The 13,650-nt window shown below is 37.8% G+C and overlaps 1 protein-coding gene across 1 annotated transcript in view; it reads left to right on the plus strand.

Annotated features, from left to right (window-relative positions):
* Positions 1-13,650, plus strand: part of ULK4 (unc-51 like kinase 4) — a 397,461-nt gene that overhangs the window by 89,009 nt on the left and 294,802 nt on the right. Inside the window, exon 20 of the mRNA XM_077811124.1 lies at positions 8,733-8,894. Coding sequence (XP_077667250.1) covers positions 8,733-8,894 — 162 coding nt within the window. The remainder of the gene's footprint in view (positions 1-8,732; positions 8,895-13,650) is intronic.

Raw genomic sequence — 13,650 nt, forward strand, 5'->3', positions numbered from 1 at the left:
ATGTATGTGATATGTATATGTATATATACTTGATGTATAATGCAACATGTCCTCCTTTTTCCCCCACCTGTCCTTCCTAAACAAGCTATAACCCCCTATACTTATATTTCAGTCATGAGATTTATCCCACCAAGTCTTTTTCAGTAAATTCTTGCAAAATATTGGGGACAACTTTTTATTTCATTAAGTGGAGGACAAAACCAGGGGCACAGCCATTTTAGACTTGATTCTGACTGACAAGAAGGAATTGGCTGTGAATCTGTAGGTTGAAGGCAATTTGGGTGAAAATGATCATGAAACGATAGATTTCATGATTCTAAGGAAAGGAAAGAGTGAGAGCAGCACAATAAAGAGAATGGACTTAAAAAACCCCAGATTTTAACAAACTCAGAGAACTGATAGGTATGGTCCCGTGGGAAGAAAATCTAAGGGAAAAAGGAGTTCAGGAGAGCTGGCAATTTCTTGAGACAATATTAAGGCACAACTGCAAACCATCCTGATGCAAAGAAAAGATAAGAATAGTAAGAGGCCATTATGGCTCCATCAAGAGTTCCTTAATGACCTGAAAATCAAAAAGGAATTCTACAAAAAGTGGAAACGCAGACAAATTGCTAAGGAGGAGTAAAAAAAGAATAGCACAAGCATGTAGGCACAGAATCAGAAAGGCTAAGGCACAAAATTAGTTATGCCTAACAAGGAACACAAAAGGGAATAAGAAGAGGTTTTTAAAATACACTAGGAGCAAGAAAAAGGACTAAGGAAAGCATAGGCTCTCTACTCAGAGGGGAAGGAGAGCGAATACCTGATGAGATTGAGAAGGCTGAGGTGTTTAATGCCTATTTTGTCTTCTCTAAAAGGTTTAACGATGACTGATACTCAACACAATTAATATTAACAAGAAGATGGAAGGAACAAAAGCCAAAATAGAGAAGGAGCAAGTTGAAAATTATTTAGATAAATTACATGTATTCAAGTTGGTAGGGCCTGATGAAATTCATCGTAGGAGGCTTAAGGAAGCAGCTGAAGCAATCTTGGAACCATTAGTAATTATGTCTGAGAACTCCTGGAGATGGGTGAGGTCCCAGAGGACTGTAAAAGGGCAAACACAGTACCTATCTTTTTTAAAAAGGGAAGCAAAGATGACAAGGGAAATTATAGACCAGTTAGCCTAACTCTGATACCTGGAAAGATACTGGAACAAATTATTAAATAATCACTTTGTAGAAGAAATAGGTTTATAAGGAGTAGCCACTGAGGGTTTTTCAAGCACAATTCATGCCAATCCAACATAATTTCCTTGTTTGACAGAGTTACTGGTCTAGTGGATAGGGGAAGCCATAGACATGATATATCTTGATTTTAGTGTGGTGTTTGACACAGTCCCACATGACATTCTCTAAAGGAAACTTGGGAAATGTGGTTTGAATGAAATTACTATAAGGTGAGTGCACAACTGGTTGAAAGACTGTGCTCAAAGAGTAAGTTATCAATGGTTTGCTGTCACAGCGGGAGGATGTATCTACTGGGGTACAGAACTATTTAATATTTTCATTATTGACTTGGAAAATGGGGTGGAGAGCATGCTAATAAAATTTGCAGATGACACACCACACTGGGAGGGGTTCAAACATTTTGGAGGACAGGATTAGAATTCAAAATTTAAAACATTAAATTAGAGAATTGATCTGAAATCAACATGATGAAATTCGATATAGACAAGTTCAAAGTACTACATTTAGGAGGGAAAAATCAAATGCACAACTACAAAATGGGAAATAATTGGCTAGGTGGTAAGTACTGCTGAAAAAGATCTGGTCTTAGAGCAGATCACAATGTGATCCAGCTGCAATAAAGGTTAATATCATTCAGAGGTATATTAATATGAATGGCATATGCAAGACATGGGAGGTAATTGTTCCATTCTACTGAGCACTGGTGAGGCCTCAGCTGGAGTACTGTGTCTAGACCTGGGTGCCACACTTCAGGACAGATGTGGATAAACTGGAGAGAGTCCAGAGGACAGCAACAAAAATCCTAAAAGGTTTAGAAAACCTAGTCTATGAGAAAAGGAGTACTAGTGGCACCTTAGAGACTAACCAATTTATTTAGTCTCCAAGGTGCCACAAGTACTCCTTTTCTTTTTGTGAATACAGACTAACACTGCTGCTACTCTGAAACTAGTCTATGAGGAAAAGTTAAAAAAAACAGGGCATATTTAGTCCTGAAAAAGGAAGACGGGAGGACCTGATAACAGACTTCAAATATGTTAAGGGCTCTTATAAAGAGGATTGTGATCAATTGTTTTCTTTGTTTCCTGAAGTTAGGATAAGAAGTAATGGTCTTAATCTGCAGCAAAGGAGATTAGATATTAGGAAAAACTTTCTAACTTGAAGAATAGTTAAGTTGTACAATAGACTTCCAAGGGTGTTTGTGGAATCCTTAAAACGTTGGAGGTTTTTAAGAACAGGTTGGACAAACGCCTGTCAGGGATAGTCTGTTTACATGATCCTACCTCAGTGCAGAGTGATGGACATGATGATCTTTCAAAGAACCTTCCAACCCTATATTTCTATGATTCTTTTTTTCTTTTTCTTTCCCTTTTATGTGCTGTGACTTGGTAATTTTTCACATAGTATGTGATCAAATACAGTATGGAATGGTGGGTTAAGAAGAAAATTTCCTTCTTGATATTTAATTTCCTTGTTTCTGTTTACATCAGTTGGCCCTGTAGTGTTGTTGAAATATATATATTTATCATTAAATATATATAAATTTCATTAAATATCATTAAAGAGCTAAGGCCCCAGTCCATTTGCTGCAGTGAAGTCCTGTGTCCACACTGAGCCCAGTCGACTTAAAAGTAAAGCTCATTACCTGAGCAAGGACGTTTTTTACTGCAATAAAGTTGGAGGGGAAAAGAAAAGGGGGGACGGGAATACCATTATGACCCTTATCTTTGGGCTGCTGAAGGACCGAGTGCGTCAGACCGAGGGGACAGACTGGGCGGTGTTTATTGTCCTCGTTACTCCTTTTTTAGATGTCCATTCCTGAATTTACAGCCAAATTCTTGTTTTATTTTTCTTAAAGTAAAAGTAAATCTTTTACTCTCTCTATCTTGTTAGATTATTTTTTCAGTGAAGAATGTGTAATTACAACTCACAGCCAAATGAAGATTTTGATTTCTATAATCCTGCATACTCAAGAATAAAAGTTAATTCTTTCATGATATGGCTTTAATATATTAGAGTGTGTGTACATCTTCTAATTTTCCATCTTTCATCTTTGTTTAAACTAAAGGCGTTCTAGCAACTGATTCGAAAGATGCTGGAATAAGTTCTTATTTCCTGAATCTGTTTCCAGTTTGGCTACCACTCTGGAACCAATTTGCTTCTGTAATCACACGACATTAGTATTTGAAATTTTAATTTTTTTTATATAAATGATATTATACATATATAAGATCACTGCGTGTGAGTGTGTGTGTGTGTGTGTGTGTGTATGTGTATCTTAATAAGATATATTATCCAAAACTGAAGAAGACATGTTAAACTCTAAAAGCAGTGTACTTTTCATTATGTTCTTTCTCAGTGTTTAGGAAAGCTTCTAATATGCTGTTGGCTCTTCCACAACCAAAATAAATAACAAGACAGAGTAAAATCAGTTATTTACCCAAATGTAAATATTGACCTCTTTATACCTTTAATTCCTTAATTCCTTTTAAATGTTGAATGAAAAGGAAGCTTACCTTTGTATTTTCAGATATATTCACCTTATTTGTACTTGCTTTCTCCATTGTGTGCGCCTGATTTTCAGACTTACTCAGCACCCACAACTGTATTTTAAGTCAGTGGGAACCAGAAGTGCTTAGTGCCTCTGAAAATCAGGCCCTATATCTTTTAGTGCTCTTTTGTAAAACTGCTTGGAATCTGAGAAAATCTGATTGTGTTGTTTTTTTAATATTGCTATTATTAATGCTATTATGGTTCATGATACTGGCAGGTTATCTGGTGTACGAAAGCTCTTCAATCGTATCTTGAAGATCCATTTTTTTCAACTAACATAGTTTATGTCCTGATAACATGACAAGATGAATCCTTCAGTTGAGGCCAAATATTAGCTTAGCTCAGGCTTCCTTTCCCAAGAGTTAAGTAAGCAGAAAATGGTACAAGGCTTGTTGCTTATACAGTGTTTGACAACAGGTCCCAGAGGGGCTAAGGGAGCCAATCTCAGGTGGCAGCAAATTGAATTAATCTGAAAGCCTCATTGAGTTGAAAGAGCACTGAGACAATACATGACCCTTTCCAGCCAAGATATAAGAATGACTGTGGTTGTCTGGTACAGGGCATGAGTCATCTTAGGACTGGTTAAAAAGTACAAGATAAAGCACGCTTCTGAGGGACAAAATTTTGCTAAGGATAGCTGCATCTGGATATTGCTGAAGATCTGTTAGCATTCATAAGAACCATTCTCTGCTGCATAATGCTTTGGTTATGGCTTATTTATGGTATTATAATTAAATGTGGTATTACTTATTTCAAGCGACGCAGGAGCCCCAGTTTGTGTGCCTAATAATCATTGGTATGTAAGAAAGAATTAATACTGCTATAAATCTTTTGAATATGTACAGTTCATATTGTAAATACAGGTATATTTTTCACCCCTGCAGTTCAGAAAATCATTTAAATTGAAATTTAAAGAAAAAGATTGAAAATTTGTATTGTTATTTACAAACAAAAATATCTGAGAAATAAGTGTCAAGAAGCTTAATTTTGATAAAAGTGCACTTGTATATGAGTTTTTAAATGGTTGTCTACTGTACAGTATGGTACACTAACAAAACTTTAAAGACTGGGGGCTAATTCTCCTTTGATTTACAACTCTGTAAATGAGAAGTAAATCCATTAAATCAGTTGTGTTATATCCATGTAAAACTGGTTTGAGATGAGAATCAGGCCCATGAGTAAATTGTTCTTGTTTAAATAGAACTGAAGTTTAGACAGTGGTAACAAATTAATATGACACTTATGAAGAAAGTTTCTTTTAATAAGAATTATACTAAATTCCCACATACATCTTTTTAGTCTTATATGTTTAAAAATTAAACACTGATGATCAGTAGAGGAAGGAGATAGTTAGGAATATATTTTTAATGACATGAAAACTTCATTATTGTTGCTCGCAGTTGGTGGTGGTGATGACTGTGGAGATATAAATGTCAGAAATCCAAAGGGAATGAGATGGTAGGATAAAGTGGAGAATAATATAAGAGAGAAATAAATAGTGCCATTATGGTACATTATTTGTGAAGACTGAGTGTGCTATAGACTAAACAAACTAAATCTCTAGAGTACATCTATTGTCCTCCTTACTTGTATTTAAATTAACTTGACCAATTCATCAGTCGCATTTAGTCAGTGTTGAAAGACTTTGCTTATTCACAGTTTGAGCTGGAAAACGATGTTGTGGACAATGAGGAAAAATATCAGATGTTCTGTCTTCAATTTCTGTTTGGTAAATGATCTGTTTATAAAATATAGCATTTGATTATTCAGTCTGTATTCAGGTATACCTTCCGATAGAGTCAATAGGAGTTATCCAGAACACAAATTGTTGCAAGATAAGGTCCTTCATTGATCAGCATTATTTTGACATAATTTATTTTCCTAGAAGTTTAGAAATAGACAAGAGAACAGTTATTTGCATGGACAGTGTACATGGATTATTATCTTTATTTTATTTGTTAATTTAAAATTACTTGGTGCCTGTTCCTGCAAATGCTTATGACAATAAGATTCAGAAAGCACAAAGGGGATGGAATAGGAAGTAACAATGTGGCCCAAGAATTTAGGGATTGCTGTACTAGATCAAAGCAGTGGTCCAGTTAGTTCACTGTCCTGTGTGTCTCAGTGGTGAATACCACATTTTCAAGGTCCAAGGAAGGACAGTTATGGAATAACCTGACCCATGGAGAACTTTTTTGTTAATCCTAAACATTTAGTGGTTGATCTATGTCCTGCAGAATGAGGATTTCAAGAAAGGGGGGAGAGGTGGTCAAGATGTTGTTTGAGGAGCAGCTGGACTCAGAGGCAAGCACTCTGTGGTGTTTGAAGAAGATAGGCCTGCCTAGCTTACCATCAGGTGACTGTAAGATTTTAGTTAAAATAGACATGCGTTTAGACTGTTGTCATAAATATAAAGGGAAGGGTAAACCCCTTTGAAATCCCTCCTGGCCAGGGGAAAGCTCCTCTCACCTGTAAAGGGTTAAGAAGCTAAAGGTAACCTCGCTGGCACCTGACCAAAATGACCAATGAGGGGACAAGATACTTTCAAAAGCTGGGAGGAGGGAGAGAAACAAAGGGTCTGGGTCTGTCTGTATGCTGCTTTTGCCAGGGACAGAACAGGAATGGAGTCTTAGAACTTTTAGTAAGTAATCTAGCTAGGTATGTGTTAGATTATGATTTCTTTAAATGGCTGAGAAAAGAATTGTGCTGAATAGAATAACTATTTCTGTCTGTGTATCTTTTTTGTAACTTAAGGTTTTGCCTAGAGGGGTTCTCTATGTTTTTGAATCTAATTACCCTGTAAGATATCTACCATCCTGATTTTACAGGGGGGATTTCTTTATTTCTATTTACTTCTATTTTCTATTAAAAGTCTTCTTGTAAAAAACTGAATGCTTTTTCATTGTTCTCAGATCCAAGGGTTTGGGTCTGTGGTCACCTATGCAAATTGGTGAGGCTTTTTATCCAACATTTCCCAGGAAAGGGGGGGTGCAAGTGTTGGGAGGATTGTTCATTGTTCTTAAGATCCAAGGGTCTGGGTCTGTAGTCACCTAGGCAAATTGGTGAGGCTTTTTACCAAACCTTGTCCAGGAAGTGGGGTGCAGGGTTTTGGGAAGTATTTTGGGGGGAAGGACGCGTCCAAACAGCTCTTCCCCAGTAACCAGTATTAGTTTGGTGGTGGTAGCGGCCATTCCAAGGACCACGGGTGGAATACTTTGTACCTTGGGGAAGTTTTGACCTAAGCTGGTAAAGATAAGCTTAGGAGGTTTTTCATGCAGGTCCCCACATCTGTACCCTAGAGTTCAGAGTGGGGGAGGAACCTTGACAACTGTCATCTTAGTTTCCTCTAAATGTGTTGTGTCCTTACTGTTAAACAATATTTTGGTTTAAGAAGAATATTTCTGGTCACTATATTCATCACTGGTCACAGACTCCCAGCACAGGTGCCAAACCCAGGTGGACCTGTTGGGCAAGCACATTCAGTACTCAGGGTGCTGTAACCCAGGGCCTAATCTAAGACTGGAAGAGCTGTGTAATTCCACCCCTGGAATGGTAAAGGCACACAAGACCTGATATCTGAGGCATGCACTCAGATAAATCAGAAATGGGACAGAGGTGTAGCATTTGTGAAAGAAAATATGACATTGCATGTTAACTGTGACAATCTTGCTATCTGTGGCAATGGAATTGTTTTGGTGAAGTAGAATTCATGGGGACACTTGGCAAACTGATGGCTGAACATATTTCTCAGATTAAAGTAATTTTAGATTAAAACCATAAATTTTAGATTAAAACAATTTTTGTACGTAAAACTGTGTTTCTTTTGTCAATGAAAAACTATAAAATAGGTTAAATTTGAAATTTCTAGCTTCTGACAGTAATAGCTATGTAGGTGCAGAAATTAAGAACCCATGAAAAATTAGACTATTTTTCATGTTCTTATAACTCAAAAATCGCTGAACTAATTTCACTAAAACCTTCCAAAAGATTAATCTTTTGGCTGAGACTAAGCATGAAAAAAAATTGGCTGTGGAGAAATTTAAGAAAGTTATAAAGCAACTGAAAGAAAAACTAAAATGGAATGGGATCTCAGACTTAGTTAGCTATAGGATAGTACTAATTTCCCAGACTGCTGTAGTATGACATATATATATGCAGCACTTACAATATGCACTTCCATATTCCAGTAAATGTTTCCTATCCTTTCCCTCCATGCCAAACATGAGACATATGGTACATGTTTGACTTGACCAATAATTATTGAATGGAAAGTAATGTAAATTTTTAATTTAAAATAAATTCTTAAATAAACTTATTAGTAAAGATGGTGGATTGAAAGCCCTGGAAAGTGTCCTCTGTATATCCATAGAAAAAGTGCATTGGGGTAATGGCAATGCAATCTGCCATGCACTGCCTCACCTATATGCCTGAACCTTGTCATGGTAGAATCACCTTTAGTGTTAAGAGTAATTAAATTTCCATGCCTATCAAGTCCTTGACCCTTTTGTTAATGTCCCGATAATAACTGGCATTCTTATTGGCAAATTCTGTGATATGAACACGTCTTCATGTAGAGCTGAATGCTCATGACACAGTAACCACTTTCATTCATTACTGACCTATGCTGGATTCAGAGTGATCACTTGGAGATGAAAGACTCAGTTTTAAATATTATTTCTATTATTTCCTTGGATTTATTTACAGTACAAGACAAAGGGGAGGAGGGGAACATAAACTTTATGTTTCAAAGTAGTTGAATTTTCTTGTGAAATGACTTATTCCCTTAGGATTTCCCATATTTGTCCTGATATCTGTGTAACAAGATTAAGCAGCAGTATTCAGACAACACAAATTATTTTCCTGTATTTGTCTTTTATTTAGATAGTTCAGAAAAGTAAAGTCAGAGATCGACAATAGTAGTTAATATAAAATGCCTTTTTTTCCCTCTAGGAAGAACGTGTTGTGAATCATATGGCGGCGAAGATTGTTGAAAATGTTTGCACCACTGATTCTTTTCATGCACAGGGATTTATTACAGGAGAAATTGGACCAGTGTTATGGTACCTTTTCACACATTCCACTGTAGATTCTCTGAGGATAACAGCTATTTTGGTAAGGAGCTTCCTCTCAAAACATCTAAATAGTCTGGTGTCGTTGATTTGAAAAGCTTGAGAGAGCATTCTGTACAGATATTGAAATGTGTGAATATTATTTTCATATGTGACATGTTAACATTTTGTATTTCTACATATATTTCTAAAACTGTATAATAAATATTCAGCAATCTGTTAGTTTTGTAGGAACATTGCTTTCTAAAGGTATGTCTACACTGTAAGTGAAAGTGTGATTGTAGCACAGGTGGACATACCTGTGCTAGCCTTAATCTTGTGGGCACAGGTTACAATAGTAGTGAAGATGTGGCACCATGGGCTCGCAACCAGAGTACAAGACTGTCTGGGTACTCTGGTTGCTCGCCTGTGCTAAAGCCTGTGCCACCGAGTCTTTACTACTATTGTTACCATTGATAGCTAGATTAAAACTAGCATGGGTGTGCGTATGGGTGCTACAATCAATCCTTCAGTTGCAGTGTAAACATACCTTTAGTATTAGTTCTGTAGGCAAATGCAGTGCTTTTACTTGTGTAATGATGGCTACTGTATGGGTCTTGCAAGACAGAAATTTCTTTTCTTATATGCAAAGTCAACAAACCTTAATTTGCTTACAGATAGAAGTTGACTTCAGTTGACTTTTAAGCAAGAGGAGCCTTGTGACAAATATATTGCTAATTAATGAATCTTACTAATGTTTTAAAGTTTTGCTCTGACCTGGAAAAAGCCTCAAAACTGTTTGGCTTGCATTGCTCTGCCAACATAATATTACTCCTCTCTAACACTGTGACTAATAATTTTCACTCTACCCTTGTTCGTGTTCTACTCATTTCACTGAGATGACTTATAATTGATGCTGAGTACATCCTAATGTTGAAAGCTAATATTGGACAAATGCCTCATGAGTTCATAATTGTCTGTTGGACTCATGCTTTACTGCACTGTCTGTAACTAGTATTCAAAGGGTTCTGTCTTCCAAGGAATCTGTAAAATTCCCGCAGTGCTACAATATAGTCTTTAATTGTTTTGGGAAGAGGGGTAGAGTATTATTATAATTTACTGTTAATATTACAGAAGAGAGTAGATGACCCAGCTAAAAATCAGTGTCCTATTGTTCTAGATGCTGTACAAACACATACTAAGAGACAGTCCCTGCCCTGAAGAGTTTACAAGCTAAATATGACAAAATAGAGAAATGGTGGGAGGAAGGGATGCAACATGCAACAGAAGATTGGGAACTGAGGAAAAACGAGCTTGTGAGTTGCCAACGTAACCCACGAAGTCTGTGATGGAACTAGGAATTTTACCCAGATGTCCTAGGGCCTGTTCTGGGGCCTAAGCCTTCATTATAGACGATCATTTTGGAGGTGTATAAATGCCCTTGGGTTAGCTATGGAACAGCCTTAAAATATAAAGTACAATCATTTTTTAAAACTTTATAAATTTCATAGTATGTTGGCAATATTTTGTAAGGTATTACCCAAGATTTTTCACCCCTGTTGGTTGGAAGAACAACTGGAGGAATGGACAAAAACTACATTAGCAGCCACTATATTCAGTGTGAAACTGCTTTTTGTTGCTGTGGTTTGGAATTTGAGGGTATTGTTGGATTCCCAGCTGTTTCCTGTGTCACTAATATGGTGGGTGTGCAATTAGAGAAATGTAGCAGCATGTTAATAAAGACATGAGAGAGAATTAAAAATAAGCCAACATGGCACAAGAAATATTGTCCTTTAAAAAAAAAAAAAAAAAAAAAAAAAAGCCTGCAGAAGTGCTATGAACTTTTGGAATATTTTGGTTGCTGTTGTTTAGGATGGGATTTTACACTTATACCTTACAGAGCTCAATATTGTCCTTGGAGGATTAAAGTATATATTTTCTATGCCAGAAGTTGCCACTGGTTTTGTGGAGTCCAAGTCCAAAATTGTGAAAGCTTTTGGATTCCTTTGAAATATGTTTATTGAGTGCTTTAAACTTTATTAGATTATTGGACAGGTCAATAGCCATTCTACTGTTAAGGTTGCTGCTGAGGGTTCTATTATAAACCTGGTTTTAGCACCTCTAAAATCCACGAGCAAAGGAATATTAACCTTAACAGTAATGGGTTAGGCCTGAGGTGGAGGTAGAATTTTTCTGCCACATTTGTAGTGAGTTACACAAGAAATTCCTGAAGTAGTACTGTTACAATTCAGGGCAACTGCACCTGTATTCTTCCTCCATGGTCCAACAAGGGCACCCTCAGCTGTCACCTTTCTTGGGCGGAGACCCTCATCTCTCTCCCTCCTGACCAGGCTGCATAGTTCCCAGTTTAAACTGTGAATTCCCCAGCAACTCAGACTGCCTAAGCGGGCCTGCTTTGTTTCTCTTCCAAGGCTATAAACAGCATAATTGCCCATAGATATGTTACCACACAGATCTTTCTAAGCAAGCACATGTATTCTTACAGAGAAAACACATTCAAACAAAAAAGCTACAAGTGTGCTAATAAGCTTACCAGAGATCACCCCCACACACACATGCAACCAACTCCAGGAGGGACTCTGGCTAGTGTCAGTCCTTTCAACCCTTCCCAGGAAGGGCTGGGCCCCTACTTGGACAGAAGGTCCTGTCCATTTGCTGTCTGTTGGTCACTGGAGAATCCAATTCAAACCAGTATATGCAAGCCTGAGTGAATTTGCCTAATCATCTCCCACAGTTCTTAGTTCCTGGAGGGCTGTGGTCCTCCTCCCTGGCCCTCCATGATCTATAAACTTAAGTAAGATCTCCAAAATATATTGCAGGAACTTGCCATATCTGTCACAAGGACACCCTAAACACTGAGCTGTTCATGACAAGTCAGACAGTCTTCTAACCTTTTTTGCAACACTGTAGCAAGAAAAATAAAAGAATGAGAGAAAAAACATAGTTTACTGGTCTTATTAGTTCTCTTCTGTATAAATTTTCATAAGCCACTCATCACTGTAGTATGTGAATGCCTCCTCGTAGCGGGTTAAGCAATGGTACTACACATCTGTCACCTGTTATTTGTTCTCTCATTCTCTCTCCAGGGAGAAAAATGTGTGGAATAGAGTGTCTTATTTTGGTAGGGTTTTAGTTGTGTTGTGTTTTTTTAAAAAAATATTCACGTTGCTATGTATTTATGTTAAAGAAGTCAAGGTCAGAGAAATGTGCCTTGCTTTTGGAGTGGAAGGTGGTGAGGTTTGTGACGGTCCTTAATTCTTGGAGGAGTTCATTCCACAGTTGCAGATCAGTGCCAAAGAGTTCTATCTCACATTCTGCAAAAGGAGTGCAGCTGTCAATCAGTCTCCATCCCAGAACTTTAGAGATGGTCTTTTTGATATTCTGGGACCAGGTCTTATAGTGCTTTGAAGATAAGGGCCAAGACCTTGAACTTGATTAGAAATTCTAAGGGAAGCCATTGTAGAGAGTGGAGGATAGGTCTGATGTGTTTGCAGTAGTTTGTGTTGCTGAGGAGATATATTACAACAGTCTGTATTAGTTGGTGTTTCCTAGGTGCTAAAGACTTCATGCTTACGTATATCATATGGCTGCAGTACAGCCACAAAGGGATGCAGGCATGAATAACTGAAGACTCAGGTCATTGTCCACCAAGGTGGGATGGAGTTGCCTAGTCAACAAGAAAGGATAGAAAACAATGCTTATGGGTGCTGCTATGTGAGAGTTTAGTGTCAGTGAGGAACCCAAGAGTATTGTTAAATGACAAATCAAATATTGTGAATGTGTACCTTGGACTAAAGGAGGCTATACTGTGGCTGCAAACTCTTCAGAATGCTTTCCTGTGCTGCCAGCATCACCCCCTCTTGTTCGGTTCAGCTTCAGTCAGCTGTTCATCATGCAGGAGCTGATCTCATCCAAGAACAGGGCCATCTCGATGGTGATGCTGTGGTTGCTTGTGGTAAGGAATAGATACAGTTGTGAGTCATCTGCATATTACTAGTACTTGAGTTCATGTCATCTGACCTGTTCACTTGGTAGCTGCAGATCGGTATTGAAAAGGACTGGAGAAAGAATTGATCCTTGTGGGACACCACAAGTGAGGAGTCTAGTGGTGAAGATGCCATTTCCCAGTAACTATTCCTCCAGGGTGGAATCAAACCATTTTAGTGCATTACCCTGGACTCCCGCCACATCTCTCAGGTGAGACAACAATATTTCATGGTCAAAACTGCTAAATGCTGCAGAGAGGACAAGGAGAATGAGAATCGTCATCTGCTTTTTATCCAGTGACAGGAGGAGATCATCCATCGGTGCTACTAAAGTGGTTTCAGTTCCATGGACTGGCCAGAATCCAAGTTGTGCCAGGTCTAGAATGTTAGCTTCAATTAGATGAGTTTGTACTTGACCTTTGGCTAGCTTCTCTGTGAGCTTGCTTAGGAAAGTTGGGTTTGATATTGGATGGAAATTGACTAGAATCAAAATATCTAGGTCTGAGTTTCTTCAATGTTGTTTGGACTCCTGTGTGTTAGAAGGAGGAAGGGAAATTCCTTCTCTGTATTATTTTTTGGCTAATCAATCAGGAGTGGAACCAGTTCATGATTCTCTGAGCTTGCATACGTGAACATTTAGTTTGCAACGAACTGGGATGTAAATCAACTCCATGCTAGCCTGCCATATGCTAACTGTCCGTATGGACCCTGCTGATGTGCACTAATAGTTCCTTAGTGCACTTTGATCTAACTCCGGCTTCAAACCGTTGTAGATCAAAGAGTATTAAGGAACTGTTAGTACATGTCAGCAGA

The sequence above is a fragment of the Eretmochelys imbricata genome, chromosome 2 (genome assembly GCF_965152235.1).
Source record: "Eretmochelys imbricata isolate rEreImb1 chromosome 2, rEreImb1.hap1, whole genome shotgun sequence".
NCBI classification, from domain to species: domain Eukaryota; kingdom Metazoa; phylum Chordata; order Testudines; family Cheloniidae; genus Eretmochelys; species Eretmochelys imbricata.